The sequence below is a fragment of the Curcuma longa genome, chromosome 11 (genome assembly GCF_044706935.1).
Source record: "Curcuma longa cultivar G26 ecotype Majalengka, Jawa Barat chromosome 11, ITB_CL_G26_1.1, whole genome shotgun sequence".
NCBI lineage: Eukaryota > Viridiplantae > Streptophyta > Magnoliopsida > Zingiberales > Zingiberaceae > Curcuma > Curcuma longa.
The window spans coordinates 8,233,102-8,254,111 of record NC_133871.1 but is presented as its reverse complement, the minus strand read 5'-3'; the positions used below and the strand labels follow the sequence as shown (position 1 = coordinate 8,254,111).

The window sequence follows — 21,010 nt, the reverse complement described above, 5'->3', positions numbered from 1 at the left end:
AATTTCTTCTCTCCTATTTTCCGATATGAAAATGCATCATTTTAAATATAGAGTTCTGGGCAGTCCGATCCGATTGCTATATCTGCACAGTCAATCAGGTGTAGCAGACAAGAAGACAGAGCAATCCTGACAAGAAGTCCCGCAGAATTAATTTTTTTGTCTTTTTCTTTCAGATTAATAATTATATTAATAAAGAAAAGGTAAAAATTAAAAGGGCAATGTAAATCGTCAGAAAACCTGTGTTTTCAAACAAAAAAAATATTTCACTATATATTATAATAATATAAAATTTAATTATTTTATTTTAATTAAAATTCTTATATATAAAATATTATTTGTTAATTTAATTAAAATTATTTTAAAATAGTTGTAACAATTATTATTTTATCAAAATAGTTTTAAATTTTATCGTATTGTATAGTTATTATAATAAAATTATTTTATTAATTATTGTAAAGTTAAACGATTTTAAAGTAATAGTATTTAACATTAGAAGTGAGAATATTTTTAAGATAAATAATATAATAAAATATTTTTTTATTAAAAAAAAAAGGTATACGATCCTATGATGATTTACATAATTTTGAGTGGCCATTTTTTCTTATAAAGATGTGGGATATGATCCGGATAGTTATCACTCATCCAAAAGGATAAGGACGACGATCAAGTCCCCAAACTTAGCCCCTTAAAATCCTACACATTAATACACAAGACCGTCAGATGGAGATTGACAAATTTAAACCATTGGATATTCGAAAACCCTTAAAAGATTATCCTTACCACATTAATAGCGCATCAATAGCCAATCACATGCACCGATCTCCACAGAGGACGCTCCGCTTGATACTATATAAACCCCGCAAGTATGACGAAAAGAGGGGCCTCCTCTCTCTCTCTATTTCTCTCTCATTTTATACACACATGTTATTCCTTTCCTTCTTTCTCTGTTCTAACTTGAGCGTCGGAGTGGCTTGCCGGGGTTCCCCGGCGCCATTCTAACCCTCTTCTTTAGTGCTTTTCAGGTCCCCTCATCTCCCCCGGCGATTCTCTTCGAGGAGCGTGCACGTCAGCAGTTCTGAACCGGTAGTTGAACCATCCACGGCGAATTGGTCGGAACAGGATAATATTTTATAATTTTATCTAGAGATTGTTGCAGTTCGGGTGAATCTAATAAGATCGTCATCCTATTAGAATCTTGTATTCTCAGTTAAAGATCCGCATGACAACACAAGTCCCCCAAATCTCGATCTTTTCTATCCAAACGATTATGATAGTTTTGGAACGATGAGGGGGTTGGGCTAAGCGAGCTCTCTCCGACACCAACATTTGACTGTCCCTAATGCAAAATTGACTCTAGCAAAATTACTCACTTGAAGAGTGACATTAGGCTAACGATCAGATAGTACCAGTAGCACGGATATACTGTTGCTCGCCCTAACGCAGCAGTCCACTCGCGTGGTTGCCCAATGGGCAATGTCTCGCTCGTGTGATCGTCCACATAACCCACTTAGGGATAGCGTGACGGTCTATGTGGGCATTCCACCTCCGCAACTATTTATGGTACCACGAAGGTAAGTGAAAGTATGATTTTCTTTCCACTCACGGAGGCTAATCTTCTTCGTCTTCCTCTTTCAAGCTCTTTTCGCCTGCTCGCACACACGAGCATTTCTTCTTCCAGCCCAGCGTTGACTTGATTATCAGAAAAGTCATGCAAGCAATGTTGATCCCTGATTGACACGCTTTAAACCATAGGACTCCGATAGTGGACTTGTCGGAGGAACAACCATCACCGCTGCCTCTGAGGAGGAAGGAGAGGAGGAACTCGAGTGGGTGAAAAAGAACTCCATTAGAGATATTTACCAGAGTTACAAAGAAATAGTCTAAATTAAAATTACAATCAAAATTAAACTTATGTGTCAGATGACTTGAGCTGATAAACTCAAGCTGTCAGCTGGGCTGGTTAGGATGTCTAGGATTATTGATTTGATTGGAAGGCTAAGCACTGGGTATGGCCGATTTGGCTGAGTTCCGATCTAGTTGAGTTGCAGAGTACCAATTATCGAGTACCAACTTGGCCGAGCGTTGAATCAGTTGAGCTATTGAGTCGGTTGAACTGTCGAGTCTACCGAGATGACCAAGTGTCGAGTCGACCTAGTGTTGAGTTGGTCGAGCTGACCTAGTGTCGAGTCGATTTAGCTGTCGAGTGCTAAGTCGATCATGTCCGAGTGGGTCGATCTGTCGAGTGTAAGTAGGCCACGTCTAAGTGTCAAGTCTGCCGAGCGACCGAGTGCCAAGTCTGTGTTTGACACAATTTCATTAAAATAGATTTATCTCCTTTGGTTGTGCTTCGAAGTCATGTTTGTTAATACCGATGGAATCAAAATATTTCTACAATGGTATGATATGGGCTTAGGCCCAAATGGACAATATCATACCATTGTGGAGATATTTTGATTCCATCGGTACTAACAAGTTGTATCAGAGCGAGACCGCTCTTCACCATCCTTTTAACCCCATGATCTTTTCCATATGCTTTAGATGTGGGACTATATTTGCACCCTTGCAATCCAACAATGTTGGGCGTTTGTTTCTCAGGATACAACGGGAAGACCACATAGACAACCAAGCACTGGTTGTTCATGGCAAATCAAGTTAGTACCTGAATGCTATCATGAGAAGACTGTCGAGCGAAATGCACGACAAAGAGGAAGAAATTTTGGAGAATAAAAGTGGATGAATTCTGTGTCTATCTCTCCTCTTTCTACTCAACATCATGACATCCTTATATAGAAGCACCAACCCTTGATAACATTGAATGACCGCATAAAAACTATTTACTATCTTTACTTGCTTGGATTGAAACATCAGTCGCTGACCATCAATGGTTAGTTATTTCACCCGAGTGGTTACAGATACACTATTAACATCCGACCGTTTTAGATCTAACACATTAATGCATCTATTATACACTTGAGCAGTTAGCAAAATAGATTCAAATGATAAAACATAGATTGATTTACTTGGGTAAATTTTGCCCCATCGACATTCGACGTGCATAGGTTATGCTCGCACACGAGTCACCTTGGTTTAGTGCAATTCGAGCCCTACATTTTGGCTATGAACACTTTTGGTTATGTGAGAAGTTATAAGAATTGCATCTTTCAATTCTTTTTGAAGTGGCTTTATTTATTTCTCATATAGGTGATCTTTCAAAATTAATCCTTATTACTTCATTGGATCGCTAAAAGTTGTATGTTTAACCTCCATCTTTTATGAGTATTACTAGTTCATTGGGTAGTTCCCGCATAGTAATCTACTTCGTCGATTCAGTTAGGTTGTTCCATTGAACTTAGTTCTTGGAATCTCTAGTTAGTATAGAAATGAGCAAAAGTTCAGTTAAATCGAAAAATTATTCAAACTGATCAAATTTAAAAATTTAATTTGATTATTTTAAATTTTTAATTTTTTTTAAAAAATTAATTATATCAATTTATTCTGTTTGATTTCAATTTTAAAATCTCTTATTCGATTAAATCGAATAAATTAAAATAAAAAATAATAGATAAATTCTGAACTCATAAATCTCTAACTAATCGGTAAATCTTTGATTATACTTAAAAAATTTAATTAATTTGATTTGATATTTTATATTTGTTTGATTTTTATTTGAAAATTTGATCCATTTAATTAAAAATTTTAATTTATTTGATTTTATATAATTTAATTCGATTTGATTTTAATTAAATATTTTTATTTTAACCCAGGGCGGGTATGGCCCATCTGATCCGCGTTAAATGAGTTAGCGATGGTCTGGTCCAGTCCGATTGACATCTCCGCAGACTCCAGCAAATCATGTTAGCGGAGAAGAAGACAAAGCAATAAAGACGTAGGTGAAATCTGTCTAGGACGGTGGAGAAGTAAATGAAAGAAGCAAACGAAATTATGTTTTTGTCTTTTTTTCGTTCACACTAATGATATTAATAAAGAAAAAGTAAAAATTAAAAGGGTACGTTAAATGTAAATTGTCAAAAAAAAAAAAACCTCCTTTTTCAAAATAATAATAATAATACAAAGAATATTATTTCACAATATTTTTGTATTAAAAATATTTTTTTAAAGATTATTGTAATAATTAAATATGAAAAATTAATTATTTTATTTTAATCAAAAGTATTATATAAAAATAGTTTTTATTAATTTAATTAATTAAAATAATTATTATAGATATTTAGATAATTATTATACAACAACTATAATATTGAATTAATTATAATTATAATTATAATATTATTATATTAATTATTATAATATTTCATCGTCATAGAGTAACAATTGTATATTCTAGTAATTAATCATAATTATATATTAAAGTAATTAGTCATAAAGAATAATAATTTTAGGATAAATAATATAATCGAATATTTTATTTATTTATTTTTAAAAAAAACATTCTACTTGGCCAGATTGGGCCATAAAGAAATCATGGACAAAACATGGAAGCTAGTGCTCCTACTACCGCTTGGACAAGACATGGCAATTAAGTGGTGATCAATCTTTAGACCATCTCCAATCCATATCATCAAATTTGGTGTTATTTTCACACCAAAATGGTACAATTTCAACACCAAATACTATTTCAATTCCAACCCACTCACACCATTTTACATTAAAAAAGAATATTCTTTAGAATATTCTATTTATTTTTATTCATTTATTCATAATTTAATTATAGATATATATAATTAATTAAATAATGTATAAATATAATTATAATTAAAATATATTAAATATATTATAAATAAAATTTATAATAAATTAAATCATTATAAATATGCATAATAAAATTAAAATAGGGTGTTATATACATTTAATTTATATTTATAATAAATAATTAATAATATATTTATAATTAATAATTAATAATTAATAATTAAAATAATAATTATAAATTTATTTTTATTTATGATATTTAATAATATATATTATATTTATTTTTAAATACAACAATATGTATTATTTTATATTTATTTTTATTTTTAATTATATAATATAATAACAAAAAATAAATTAAAAAATAGCATCACCAAATTTGGTGATGCACTTTGGGGTATTGGTTGGAGACAATTGGTGTAATTTTTACCTCAAATTTGGGTTTTTGGGGATGGATTGGAGTTGCTCTTATAACTTAATGTGACTCCACGATATGTTGACGTATGCATGTCCATATATTCGATAAAAATGTGGAATTCGCTATTTTAACTATCTTACACGATCGATTTTGTGATCATCTGTGAGGAGATAAATCGAGAAACTGCAGTTAATCACGACGCAAGAAGGTATTGTTCGACTTCGTCAAGATTCGAATCTTTGTCTTCTTCTGCAACTTTGCTGCGTCGTAATCAACTCAGTTATGCCCCGGAGACATACATGTCCATATCTTCTGCAAAAGGTGGATCCGCCACCTTAGCGGCAATACATGTCCATATCAAGTGCACGCACATGAGATGTGATATGACACTTTACGTACAAGATGACCATAATGGACCGATTGCTCATGCCGATGGAATCGAATCTATCGAATTCGAATTTAGTCCTAGTGGTGCAGCCAATTAACTAAATAGGTTACGATTAATTAGTGGTTTAAAAGCTATGAATGGGCTACGCTAATAACTTTGAATTTTATCACAAATTCATAATAACAATAATAACAAACAACCAAACAAACAAAATATCTTCTCATAATCAACTTTCTTTTCCCTACTAAAGAAATTTATACTACCAGATTTATGCACTTCCACAAACAGATTCGCTGAGTCAAATGGGTGTTCCTCTTTCCATTGAATTTACATAATTTTCTTTAAGTCAAATGGACCACACAGGCTCAGCCTTTGGTTTTTAAAACATTGTTATCGTATGACTCTACGATCCATTTCCATTTGCTTATAGAAGGACAGTAGAACAATTAATTTATCTCGTAATTACAAGATCAGAAATAAATTATGCCGTTCACATTCTGAGACCGTCTATGCAAGAACCAAGAAAACCTCATTTAGATGTTATTTATCATTTTTTACGATATCTTAAAGGTGGACCTGACAAAGGATTATTTTTCCCAACCAAAGGAAATTTGCACTTAAAGGAATTTGTGACGCCAATTGGGTTCGGTGCTCAATCACAAGATGATCTGTGATCGGTTATCATATTTTCCTTGGGGATCACTTATTTCATGGAGAACCAACAAATAAACTACAGTTTTAAAATCTTCAGCAGAATCGGAGTATCGAGTCATGATTTTGATTACATGTGAAAATACATGGCTCAAATATTTGTTGAATGATTTGCGGGTGATGCATCGTCAACCAACAATACTATTTTGTGACAGTAAAGCAACTCTCCACATTGTTGCCAACCCAATTTATCATGAACGCACCAAACATATAGCTAGAAATAGGTAATCATGTAGTTCGAGAACGAATCTAGTTAGGTGCTATAAAAATTGCCCATGTGTCATTGACCTCCCAACGTGCAAATTTGTTCACTAAACCATTATTATCATTTTTTTTTTTGTTTAAGTCAAATTTTCATAACTTCCTAGATGACGTTGGCAAGTTTGGCGCCCTTGATATAGACATGCTTTTTTTTTTTATTTTTTTAGGTGTTATTAATGAGCAACATTGCAGATGCTCTAAACCATTAAGTTCATCAAATCTCCATACCCTACTTGGCAAGTTTGATGTTCTTGATATACACGCTCCAATTTGAAAGAGAGTATCGCAGGAAAGAATTAAAAAATCTCATAATTAAGGAAAGAGATATGTTAATTGATATCATATTGCTAGAAAAAAAATGGAAAGATCTCATAATTAAAGAAAGGAATATATTAATGTTCAAAAAAAATTACTATTCAATTTGTATAATTGATTACATATTTAATTTCCTAGATTAGATTGAACCAATCTTTTATTCAATAATCATATACATAAATTTTCTCCATATTCAATTTTCTCTTCACCGTCTCACCTCAAAAATAAAATGACCTTACCGAAAAAAGACAAAAATAAAGTTTTTGTCTGTTAATAGACTCGTAGCTTGTAGTTCCAATTCATGGATTTGGTTTTAGGTGGAATTATATGTGTACTATAGAGCATACGATACAACCCGCGCGGTATCTAAGTTTCAAAGGAAATTATCGAATAAAGTTGATCGACTTACTTGTTTTCCAAGTCGGCTAGGGAAGCAGACCAGTACCAAATGAGATTAAAGGTGGTGGTAATTATGGGAGCAGCAGTGTAAAGGAAGATCGTCAGTGGGACTCTTAAAGAAATGCATGTTGTTCGTGGGAGTAGATCAGCCATGCATAGCACTAGCAACTCCACTGGTTACTCTATGAAACCTTATGAATACATGTTAATTCTCATTTGCCATTGCATTAAGCAGCGAGTAGCTTGACAGTTATCTCCCCTTATTTCATTAACAATCAGGGGTTTAGCACCTTGTTAACTGTCCAGAAGAGATTGCTTTCATACTTGGAACAAGTTAATATTACAAATAGGATTCTATGTACAATCATAGTTTAGACATGGAACTGAAAACTAAATGGTTGCGCAGTTCTGCCCTCAATATCTTTCCATATGGTGTTTTGGGTATAGAGTCAATGAACACAACTTTGCGAATCTTCTTGTATGCTATTACCTATTACACGACAATACAAAAATAAAAGATTCAGTCCTAATCTTATTTTCTGCATGCTCTTAATTCTTCAAGATCAAGACTTGTTGAATACCAAAGGACTTGATTGAAAGAATAAAAAAACAAGTGAATTAAGTTAAATATAAACCTGTTTGGCTATGAAATCCATTATTTCTTCTTCACTGAGGTTGGTTCCTGGCTGTAGTACTACGAAAGCCATGGGTATTTGACCTGCCTCCTCATCAGGATATCTGTTCTTTGGCAAACAACCACATTAAGGTCTCTTGGTAATTAACAAAAAAGATTACATGATACATTATTTTCTTTAAGTAAGCATTAAGGTGAAGTAGGGTGCACTGGTGGCTTAGCCAATTTCAAGTTTTTTGTGAAGCGAAGTTACAAAAGCTAAATTAACTGGTTAAAACTTACGGAAGCACAGCAGCATCAGCTATGCCGGGAAGAAGTTGAAGCAAATGCTCTAACTCAGCAGGTGGAACCTGTATTCATCCCCATTGACATAAACAAAATGCTATTCTATAGATTTGTTTACTTCCACGGAAAGAGTTTTGTCGTCACCTGGTAGGCTTTATACTTTATCATCTCCTTCAATCGATCCACAATGAAAAGAAACCCATCTTCATCAAAGTAGCAGAGATCCCCTGTCTTAAGCCAGCCATTGGAATCGAAGGTCGCATCATTTGCTTCTTCATTTCCCACATAACCTAAGTCGGTAAACAAACAAACAAATGCGAGTGTTTAGAGTAAAGATTGCTCGCCTTTCATTTGACTATGGATTGGGTGGGTAACAAACCTAGCATGATAAAAGGGCTTCTAAGCCATAGCTCTCCAGTCTGCCCAACTGACAGTCTTTCTCCTGTGGTAGTATCCACAATCATAGCTTCAACGTTTTGGGCGAGACGGCCAACCGACCGCAGACGGCGACACTCCTCCTGATCTATCATCGTTGATATTGCTCCAGCTTCAGTGGATCCACAGCTCTACAAATGGTAGATCTTTTAGGCAAAATATCTAAATTTTGTAAAAGTAAACAACCAAGCAGTGAAAGAGAATTTACTCCTGCTTCACAATTTACTATTGCTACTTCAAGGAAGAGGGTCGGTTAGTTCGATCCTTGAGTGTAAATGAAGGTGCCTTTAACAACAATGAGTTCTCTAATGGCATGCGTCTATGTTTTCTTTTGTTTAAATTGATACCTGACGGAGCTCCACACGGGGAAACCGTTTCATGAATCGCACGGCCGCCGCCTCCGGGAGTGGTGCGCCGCCGCAGGTCACGTACTCCAGGGCCACCAACTCCAACGGCTCTGGCCACCTCGCCATCTCAACCACCACGGGCGTCGCCACCGTCAGGGAGGTCACCCGGTACCTCTCCGCCGCCTGTACTATTTCCTTCACACCGACCCCTACCCCGATCAGCACCGTCGTCTCACCCAGCGCCAATCCTTTTAACAAAAAGGCGAACCCCATCGAATGGAACAACGGGGCTGGCAGAAGCGTCGCTTCTGGTCTGCCCCCACTACGCTCCGCGACCGGGTTCCGCAAGGAGTGAAATGCCGCCGCGATCGCGATCATGTTCCGATGCGACAGCGCCGCCGCCTTCATCATCCCCGTCGTCCCCGACGAGAATTGCACGAAGGCCACATCCGACTGCTCCACTTCCTCGACCGCTTCCCCTCCATCGCCGTCGAGAAACGAGCGGAAGCGTGAAGAATCGAGGATGATGGTGTCGAGGCCCGCGGGGAGCTTGGAGGCGGTGGCGGACGTGGCGAAGGCGACGCGGGGTTTGGAGAGGGAAAGGAGGTGGGCGATCTCGCGCGGGGTGGAGGCAGGGTCGGCGCCGGAGACGACGGCGCCGATGGAGAGGAGAGCGAGGTAGAGCGGGGGAATGTCGAGGCTCGTCGGGGCAAGGAAGAAGACGCAGTGGCCCCTGGAGATGCCGGCGCGCGAGCGTAGTGCGGCGGCGAGGGATCGGATCTGTGAGAGCAGCTCAGGGAAGCGTACGGTGTCTCCAGTGGAGGCGTCGACGAGGGCGGGGTTGGCGGGGAGCGGAGAAGGTAGGAGGGAGAAGGCGTAGGCCGCGACGTTGAGGCGGCGCTCAGCTGGCGGAAGTGGAAGGGAGGGGCGAAGGCTGTGGAAGGTTCTGGATGGGGCGTGGAAGCCGCTAGAGCGCGAGCGGAGGGAGGACGAAGGCGGAAGTGGGAGAGCAGCATTTCGCTTCTCCATTTTTTTTTTCGGTCTTCTCTCCTATTTTCCGATATGAAAATGCATCTAGAATTCTGGGCAGTCCGGTCCGATTGCTATATCTGCAGATAGAGCTGTCAAACGGGTCAACCCATAGCGGGGCGGGCTAACCCATGGCGGGCCCATCATTTGGCGGGGCGGGGCGGACTAACCCACCAATTTGGCGGGTTGGGAAATCTCCAACCCAACCCAACTCAAGGCGGGCCGCGGGTTAGGCGGGCCAACCCGCGGGCCTATTAAAAAAATAAAAAAATATTAAAAATATTAAAAATATTAAAAATATTAAAAATTTTAAGTTTGAAGTATAATTTAAAATGATTAAGTTGAAAGTTTTAACTTTGAATTATAATTTTTAAGTTTAAATTGTATTTTAAATAGATGAAACCCACTAATTCATTAAGTTTTATACTTTAATTTTAAAATTTAAAATAAATAAATAAACTTTCTCAACCCGCGGGCCAACCCAAGCCCGCCGCGGGCCAACCCACGCGGGTCGCGGGCCTAGGCGGGCCAATCCACCTCAACCCATCTTAAAATGGGTTGATAAAAGTTCAACCCAACCCGCCTAAATTACATGGCGGGGCGGGCCAACCTGGCGGGCCTAACCCAACTTGACGGCTATATCTGCAGAGTAAACCACCTGTAGCTAAGCAGACAAGAAGACAGAGCAATCCTGACAGAATTCCCGCAGGATTATTTTTTTTTTTTGTCTTTTTCTTTCAGATTAATAATTATATTAATAAAGAAAATAAAGAAAAGGTAAAAATTAAAAGGGCAATGTAAATCGTCAGAAAATCTGTGTTTTCAATCAAAAAAAATATTTCACTATATATTATAATAATATAAAATTTTAATTATTTTATTTTAATTAAAATTCTTATATATAAAATATTATTTGTTAATTTAATTAAAATTATTTAAAAATAGTTGTAACAATTATTATTTTATCAAAATAGTTTTAAATTTTATCGTATTATATAGTTATTATAATAAAATTATTTTATTAATTATTGTAAAGTTAAACGATTTTAAAGTAATAGTATTTAACATTAGAAGTGAGAATATTTTTAAGATAAATAATAAAATAAAATATTTTTTTATTAAAAAAAAAGATATACGATCCTATGATGATTTACATAATTTTGAGTGGCCATTTTTTCCAATAAAGATGTGGGATAATATTTTATAATTTTATTTAGAGATTGTTGTAGTTCGGGTGAATCTAATAAGATCGTCATCCTATTAGAATCTTGTATTCTCAGTTAAAGCTCCGCATGACAACACAAGTCCCCCAAATCTCGATCTTTTCTATCCAAACGATTATGATAGTTTTGGAACGATGAGGGGTTGGGCTAAGCGAGCTCTCTCCGACACCAACGTCCGACTGTCCCTAATGCAAAATTGACTCTAGCAAAATTACTCACTTGAAGAGTGACATTAGGCTAACAATCAGACAGTACCAATAGCACGGATGCACTGTTGCTCCCCTTAATGCAACGGTCCACTCGTGTGGTTGCCCAGTGGGTGATGTCTCGCTCATGCAATCGTCCACATAACCCACTTAAGGCTAGTGTGGCGGTCTATGTGGGCATTCCACCTCCGCAGCTATTTATGGTACCATGAAGGTAAGTGAAAGTATGATTTTCTTTTCACTCACGGAGGCTAATCTTCTCCGTCTTCCTCTTTCGAGCTCTTTCCACCCACTCGCACACATGAGCATTTCTTCTTCTAGCTCAACGTTGACTTGATTATCAGAAAGGTCATGCAGGCAATGTCAATCCCTGATTGACACACTTTAAACCATAGGACTCTGATAGTGGACTTGCCGGAGGAACAACCATCACCACCACCTCTAAAGAGGAAGGAGAGAAGGAACTCGAGTGGGTGAAAAAGAATTCCATTAGAGATATTTACCAGAGTTACAAGGAAATAGTCTGAATTGAAATTACAATCAAAATTAAACTTATGTGTCAGATGACTTGAGTTGATAAACTCAAGCTGCCAGTTGGGCTGGTTAGGCTGTCTAGGATTATTGATTTGCATGGAAGGCTAAGCACTTGGTATGGTCGAGTTGGCCGAGTTCCAATCTGGTTGAGTTGCTGAGTACCAATTATCGAGTACCAACTTGGTCAAGTGTTGAATCAGTCGAGCTACTGAGTCGGTTGAACTGTCGAGTGTTGAGTCTACCGAGCTGATCAAGCGTCGAGTTGACCTAGTGTTGAGTTGGTCGAGATGATCTAGTGTCGCGTCGATTGAGCTGCCGAGTGCCAAGTCGATCATGTCCGAGTGGGTCGAGCTGTCGAGTGCAAGTCGGCCACGTGTAAGTGTCAAGTCTGTCGAGCTGACCGAGTGCCAAGTTTGTGTTTGACACAATTTCATTAAAATAGATTTATCTCCTTTGGTTGTGCTTTGAAGTCATGTTGGATATTTGTTTCTCAGGATACAACGGGAAGACCACATAGACAACCAAGCACTGATTGTTCATAGCAAATCGAGTTAGTACTTGAATACTATCACGAGAAGACTGTCGAGCGAAATGCACGACAAAGAGGAAGGCTAAACTTATGTGTCAGATGACTTGAGTTGATAAACTCAAGCTGCCAGTTGGGCTGGTTAGGCTGTCTAGGATTATTGATTTGCATGGAAGGCTAAGCACTTGGTATGGTCGAGTTGGCCGAGTTCCAATCTGGTTGAGTTGCTGAGTACCAATTATCGAGTACCAACTTGGTCAAGTGTTGAATCAGTCGAGCTACTGAGTCGGTTGAACTGTCGAGTGTTGAGTCTACCGAGCTGATCAAGCGTCGAGTTGACCTAGTGTTGAGTTGGTCGAGATGATCTAGTGTCGCGTCGATTGAGCTGCCGAGTGCCAAGTCGATCATGTCCGAGTGGGTCGAGCTGTCGAGTGCAAGTCGGCCACGTGTAAGTGTCAAGTCTGTCGAGCTGACCGAGTGCCAAGTTTGTGTTTGACACAATTTCATTAAAATAGATTTATCTCCTTTGGTTGTGCTTTGAAGTCATGTTGGATATTTGTTTCTCAGGATACAACGGGAAGACCACATAGACAACCAAGCACTGATTGTTCATAGCAAATCGAGTTAGTACTTGAATACTATCACGAGAAGACTGTCGAGCGAAATGCACGACAAAGAGGAAGGCTAAACTTATGTGTCAGATGACTTGAGTTGATAAACTCAAGCTGCCAGTTGGGCTGGTTAGGCTGTCTAGGATTATTGATTTGCATGGAAGGCTAAGCACTTGGTATGGTCGAGTTGGCCGAGTTCCAATCTGGTTGAGTTGCTGAGTACCAATTATCGAGTACCAACTTGGTCAAGTGTTGAATCAGTCGAGCTACTGAGTCGGTTGAACTGTCGAGTGTTGAGTCTACCGAGCTGATCAAGCGTCGAGTTGACCTAGTGTTGAGTTGGTCAAGATGATCTAGTGTCGCGTCGATTGAGCTGCCGAGTGCCAAGTCGATCATGTCCGAGTGGGTCGAGCTGTCGAGTGCAAGTCGGCCACGTGTAAGTGTCAAGTCTGTCGAGCTGACCGAGTGCCAAGTTTGTGTTTGACACAATTTCATTAAAATAGATTTATCTCCTTTGGTTGTGCTTTGAAGTCATGTTGGATATTTGTTTCTCAGGATACAACGGGAAGACCACATAGACAACCAAGCACTGATTGTTCATAGCAAATCGAGTTAGTACTTGAATACTATCACGAGAAGACTGTCGAGCGAAATGCACGACAAAGAGGAAGGCTAAACTTATGTGTCAGATGACTTGAGTTGATAAACTCAAGCTGCCAGTTGGGCTGGTTAGGCTGTCTAGGATTATTGATTTGCATGGAAGGCTAAGCACTTGGTATGGTCGAGTTGGCCGAGTTCCAATCTGGTTGAGTTGCTGAGTACCAATTATCGAGTACCAACTTGGTCAAGTGTTGAATCAGTCGAGCTACTGAGTCGGTTGAACTGTCGAGTGTTGAGTCTACCGAGCTGATCAAGCGTCGAGTTGACCTAGTGTTGAGTTGGTCGAGATGATCTAGTGTCGCGTCGATTGAGCTGCTGAGTGCCAAGTCGATCATGTCCGAGTGGGTCGAGCTGTCGAGTGCAAGTCGGCCACGTGTAAGTGTCAAGTCTGTCGAGCTGACCGAGTGCCAAGTTTGTGTTTGACACAATTTCATTAAAATAGATTTATCTCCTTTGGTTGTGCTTTGAAGTCATGTTGGATATTTGTTTCTCAGGATACAACGGGAAGACCACATAGACAACCAAGCACTGATTGTTCATAGCAAATCGAGTTAGTACTTGAATACTATCACGAGAAGACTATCGAGCGAAATGCACGACAAAGAGGAAGAAATTTTGGAGAATAAAAGTTGATGGATTCTGTGTCTATCTCTCCTCTTTCTACTCAACGTCATTACCTCCTTATATAGAAAAAAAAATGATAATCCCAATCAGTCTCATGGACTCAATCCCTGGGGGTGACCGGTTCGGTCCTACGGAAGTTTCCCACCGGTCACCATACCTCCTTATATAGAAGCACCAACCCTTGATAGCATTGAATGGTTGAATAAAAATTATTTACTATCTTTACTTGCTTGGATCGAAACATCAACCGTTGACCATCAATGGTTAGTTATTTCACCCGAGTGGTTATGGATACACTATTAACATCCGACCATTTTAGATCTGACAATTAATGCATCTATTATACACTTGAGCAGTTGGCAAAATGGATTCAGATGACAAAACATAGATTGATTTACTTGAGCAAATTTTGCCCCATCGACATTCGACGTGCGTAGGTTATAATCGCACACGAGTCACCTTAGTTTAGTGCAATTCGACCCCGACATTTTGGCTATGAACACTTTTGGTTATGTGAGAAGTTATAAGAATTATGTCTTTCAATTCTTTTTAAAACGACTTTACTTCTTTCTCACATAGGTGATCTCTCAAAATTAATCCTTATTACTCCATATTGGATCGCTAAAAGTTGTATGTTTAACCTCCATCTTTTATAAGTATCACTAGTTCATTGGGTAGTTTCCGCATAGTAATCTACTTCATCAATGCAGTTAGGTTGTTCCATTGAACTTAGTTCTTAGAAACTCTAGTCAATATAAAAATGTGCAAAAGTTCAGTTAAATCGAAAAATCAATCTAATTGATCAAATTTAAAAATTTGATTCGATTATTTTAAAATTTTAATTTTTTATTAAAAAATTAATTATATCAGTTAATTCGGTTTGATTTCAATTTTAAAATATCTTATTCAATTAAATCAAATAAAAATAAAAATAAAAAATAATTGATAAATTCTGAACTTATAAATCTCTAACTAATCGATAAATCTTCGATTATACTTAAAAAAATTCAGTTAATTCAATTTTTATCGAATTAATCAATATTTTATCGATAGGATTTGTTTGATTTTTATTTGAAAATTTGATCTATTTAATTAAAATTTTTAATTAATTTGATTTTATATAATTTAATTCGATTTGATTTTAATTAAATATTTTATTTTAGCCCAGGGCGGGTATGGCCCATCTGATCCGCGTTAAATCAGTTAGCGATGGTCTGGTCCAGTCCCATTTACATCTCCGCAGACTCCAGCAAATCATGTTAGCGAAGAAGAAGACAAAGCAATAAAGACGTAGGTGAAATCTGGCTGGGACGGTGGAGAAGTAAATGAAAGAAGCCAAATGAAATTATGTTTTTGTCTTTTTTTCGTTCAGATTAATGATATTAATAAAGAAAAAGTAAAAATTAAAAGGGTACGTTAAATGTAAATTGTCAAAAATAATAATAATAAAAAGAATATTACTTCACAATATTTTTGTATTAAAAATATTTTTTATTTTAAGATTGTTGTAATAATTAAATATGAAAAATTAATTATTTTATTTTAATCAAAAATAGTTTTTATTAATTTAATTAATTAAAATAATTATTGTAGATATTTAGATAATTATTATACAACAACTATAATATTGAATTAATTATTATATTATTATTATATTAATTATTATAATATTTCATCGTCATCAAAACTCTAACAATTGTATATTATAGTAATTAGTCATAATTGTATATTAAAGTAATTAGTCATAAAGAATAATATTTTTAAGATAAATAATATAATTGAATATTTTATTTATTTATTTATTTTTAAAAAAAAAGAAATCGTGGATAAGACATAGAAGCAAGTGCTCCTACTACCACTTGGACAAGACATGACAATTAACTGGTGATCAATCTAATTTGTAACTTAATATGACTCTTAGTTATATGTTGTTATATGTTGACGTATACATGCCCGTATCATGAAGTGCGATACGACTCTTAGTTAGTACACTTTACGTACAAGTACCTATGGAGGCAAGCCACATTCTTCTTGGAAGACCTTGGCAGTTTGATAGGCGAGCTCACCATGATGGATTCTCCAACAAGTTCTCATTTCTTCACAATTCCCGCAAAGTCACACTTGTACCATTATCACCTAGGGAGGTTTGTGCGGATCAAATAAAAATGAGAGAGAAAAGAGAAAAAGAAGAGCGAGAGCTTAAGAAAGAGAAAGAGTGTGTGAAAAAGAAAATACTTGATTTTGAGGACAAAATTCAAAAAAAAAGAAAGAGAGAATGAGGAAAAGAAAAGAGAGAGAATGAGGAAAAGAAAGAGAGAAGAATAGAAAATTTGTTTGCAAGAGGAAGTGAGGTGAAGAGAGCTTATTTGACAAGGCAGCCTATATTTCTTCTTTTGTGCAAGGAAACTTGCTTGGAAACTAGTACTAACTCTTTGCCTAGTGATGTTGTTGCTATTTTGCAGGATTTTGAGGATGTGTTTCCCAAGGAAGTACCTCACGGTTTGCCACCAATAAGGGGAATAGAACACCAAATGGACCTTATTCCTGGTGCTTCTCTACCCAATAGGCCAGCCTATAGGAGCAACCCTCAAGAAACAAAGGAGATACAAAATCAAGTGGAGGAGTTATTGCAAAAAGGATGGGTTAGAGAGAGCTTAAGTCCATGTGCTGTACCCGTAATTTTGGTGCCTAAAAAGGATGGATCATGGAGGATGTGCACGGACTGTAGAGCAATCAACAACATCACAATTCGGTATAGACATCCTATCCCTAGACTTGATGATTTACTTGATGAATTGCATGGTGCTTGCTTCTTTTCTAAAATTGATTTGAAAAGTGGGTACCATCAAATTAGGATAAGGGAAGGGGATGAATGGAAAACTGCTTTCAAAACTAAATATGGATTGTATGAATGGTTGGTAATGCCTTTTGGGTTAACTAATGCACCAAGCACTTTTATGAGGCTTATGAACCATGTTTTACGAGAATTTCTAGGAAAATTTATGGTAGTATACTTTGATGATATTTTGGTATATTCCAAGAGTTTGGTTGAGCATGTAGCACATCTCAAATCTGTCTTGCATGTCCTTAGAAAGGAGAAACTATATGCTAACTTAGAAAAGTGTTCTTTTTGCACTGATCATGTGGTTTTTCTTGGATTTGTCATAAGTTCTAAAGGAGTGCAGGTTGATGAAGAGAAGGTTAAGGCCATTAGAGATTGGCCAACCCCTAAAACTGTGAGTGAGGTTAGGAGCTTCCATGGGTTGGCAAGTTTTTATAGAAGGTTTGTGAAGGATTTTAGCACATTGGCAGCACCCCTAAATGAAATTGTCAAGAAAAATATGGGTTTTAAGTGGGGGGAGAATCAAGAAAATGCATTTCAAGCACTTAAGGACAAACTCACACATGCACCCATTCTTGCTTTGCCTGATTTTTCCAAATCATTTGAAATTGAATGTGATGCATCTCATGTGGGTATTGGGGCTGTTTTACTTCAAGATGGACATCCCATTGCATATTTTAGTGAGAAGTTAGGTGGCGCCACTCTCAACTATTCCACTTATGATATAGAATTGTATGCACTTGTTAGAGCTTTGCAAACATGGCAGCATTATCTTTTGCCTAAAGAATTTGTCATTCATAGTGATCATGAATCTTTGAAGTATTTGAAAGGGCAGGGGAAGCTCAACAAAAGGCATGCCAAATGGGTTGAATTTCTTGAACAATTTCCGTATGTGATTAAGCATAAGCAAGGAAAGGTAAATGTTGTAGCAGATGCACTTTCACGAAGGTATAATTTGCTTGTTACACTTGAAACTAAATTGCTTGGCTTTGAACATATCAAGGAGTTGTATGTGCATGATAATGAATTTTCCCAATTATATGCTGCGTGTGAAAAGAAATCACAAAATGGGTTTGTTAGGCATGATAATTACTTGTTTAAGAACAATAGACTTTGTGTGCCTAGAGGATCCATGCGTGAATTGCTAGTTAGGGAAGCCCATGAGGGGGGTTTAATGGGACACTTTGGGGTCCAAAAGACCTTAGAAATGCTGCATGAACATTTTCATTGGCCACACATGAAGCATGATGTGCAGAAATTTTGTGAAAGGTGCATTGTGTGTAGAAAAGCAAAATCTAAGGTATCACCTCATGGACTTTACACTCCTTTGCCTATTCCTGATTCCCCTTGGATTGACTTGTCTATGGATTTTGTTTTAGGGCTACCACGCACTCAAAAAGGTAAGGACTCCATTTTTGTGGTAGTTGACAGATTTTCCAAGATGGCACACTTCATACCTTGCCACAAAGTGGATGATGCAACTCATGTGGCAGATTTGTTTTTCAAAGAGGTGGTAAGACTTCATGGCATGCCTAGGAGCATTGTTTCAGATCGTGACACCAAATTCTTAAGCCATTTTTGGAGGACCTTATGGAACAAGCTAGGAACAAAGCTTCTTTTCTCCACCACATGCCACCCTCAAACTGACGGCCAAACTGAGGTGGTAAATAGGACTCTTTCTACTCTTCTTAGAGCAATTATTAAGAAGAAAATTAAGTCTTGGGAAGAATGTTTACCTCATGTTGAATTTGCTTATAATAGGGTTGTCCAGTCTACTACTCAATTTTCTCTTTTTGAGATTGTTTATGGGTTCAATCCGCTAACACCTCTTGATTTGCTTCCTTTACCTAACACTTCTTCTTTAGTTCACAAGGATGGCAAAGCAAAGGCAGAATATGTGAAGAAGCTTCATGAGCAAGTTAAAGCTCAAATTGAGAAGAAAATGGAGCAATATGCGAATAGAGCCAATAAAGGGAGAAAAAGAGTTGTCCTTGAACCCGGTGATTGGGTGTGGGTTCATATGAGAAAGGAAAGATTTCCTGCCCAAAGGAAATCAAAGCTTCAACCAAGAGGAGATGGACATTCCAAGTGTTGGAAAGAATTAATGACAATGCTTACAAAATTGACTTGCTTGGTAAGTATGGTGTTAGTGCAACATTTAATGTGGCTGATTTGCGTCCTTTTGATGTAGGTGATGAAGATCTAAATTCGAGGACGAATTCGCCTAAAGAAGGAGGGAATGATGTGGACCAAGGAGGGGATACAAGCTTACAAGACAAAGCCAAGGAGGAAGAGGCATTGAAGGGAATTGGAGGACCCATGACAAGATCCAAGACTAAGAGAATGAAGCAAGCTTTGGAAGGCTTAATAATGGAGCTCAAGGAAAAGGAGGATCAATGCACAATGGAGGCAACAACTAAATGGATCACATTCCTTCAACTTGAAAGTGAAATTGAGCCAACATGAAGACAAAACTTGAAGGCCCAAATCTACATGATCCAAGATGCATTCAAGGGCTACAAGTGTCCAATTTTCGTAGGTATTTTTGGGAGAATTTTCTAAAGTGACTTTTGATGTCTTTTGGTGGATTTTTAATGCTTTTTGGGAGTTCCTAAGCTAGTATTAGGGAATTGTGGGAAATAAATGTCATGCATGCATGCATGCATGATAATGGTGCATAATTAGTGCCTAGTGGGTCTTAGTGGATATTAAAAGCTTAGTGGGAAGTGTGGTAGAGGTTAATGTTTCAACCTCCACTAAGTCTATATATAGGAGAACTCTTGTATGGCTAAGATATGTTGAGTTTGAATGAAATCAGAGTTTTCTCTATTGTGAGAGCTTCCTTTGGTTCTTAGGCAAAGAACTAATCTTGATCTTATCAAGGCAACTTGTGGCGATCAAAACCCCCATGACTTATCACTCACCTTCTCATCTATTTTTCTCAATATGTATTACATCTAGATGTGGACTGTACCAGTACAGTAAATCTCAAAATATACTCTGTTTAGTCCATTTATGTGTTCTTTCATATTCATAAGTTGTAATGTGGATCTTCAATAACAGATAGAAAGTTATGGACTCTATACCAAATATATTGACCTATTAATCTCAATAGTAGAGGTGTTCTTTCAACTCTATTTTTAATGAATTCTTCTTTATTCCTTCTGAATGATTTGGTGGTAAAAATTATCTATGACAATCAAAATAACTCGGCTTCCTTTCATATTTCAATCTGAATGATTTTGATCTCTCCATACATATTGGGCATCCTAAAATTCCAGCTGTACTCCATCTTGATAACATGTCATAAGTCAGAAAGTCATTTATCATCCAAAACAGTACAACCTTCATTACAAACATCTGATTAGTATGAACATCATATGTAGGAAATGTAGAATCTTGTGACACGCTAGAGGGAGATGAATAGCGTGTTGTTGCTTTTTCTCGATTGCTTGTTTCTATCAAAAAACTTAGCAGCAGATATTAGAACAAGATGCAGGGGACTCACAAATTTACTTGGTTCCTAACCCCCCAGGGTTAGTACATCAAGGCCTATATACGGGAGGCGTCCGTCCACTAGTGGTCTCCTTTTCGAACTTTGTTTGTTACGACCCAGAAGGCCGTCCGAAAAATTTCGGCAGCATCTCCCCTGTAACAATGACCTTTCCTGTATACAAACAGAAATACACGGCCACATGCGGCCGGAATAAGGACTACAAGTCCTTTAAACACAAGCATACACACCGCAAATAACATACAATGGCCTAAAACTAACCCTGTAACATATGTCTACTATATTAATTTTACCATGAGAAAATCAAAATCAGATATATAAAATTTCGTACGAAATGC

At 37.2% G+C, this 21,010-nt stretch overlaps 1 protein-coding gene across 1 annotated transcript; it reads right to left on the bottom strand.

Annotated features, from left to right (window-relative positions):
* Nucleotides 1-7,566: 7,566 nt before the first annotated feature.
* On the bottom strand, nucleotides 7,567-9,932 carry LOC141839049 (4-coumarate--CoA ligase-like 7). The gene is made up of 6 exons (XM_074726698.1): nucleotides 8,904-9,932; nucleotides 8,501-8,687; nucleotides 8,266-8,411; nucleotides 8,119-8,186; nucleotides 7,838-7,940; nucleotides 7,567-7,692 (listed from the first exon to the last, which is right to left on the bottom strand). Exons 1-6 carry the CDS (start codon nucleotides 9,930-9,932, stop codon nucleotides 7,567-7,569), a joined length of 1,659 nt encoding a protein of 552 aa, XP_074582799.1.
* Between the last annotated feature and the right edge of the window lie 11,078 nt (nucleotides 9,933-21,010).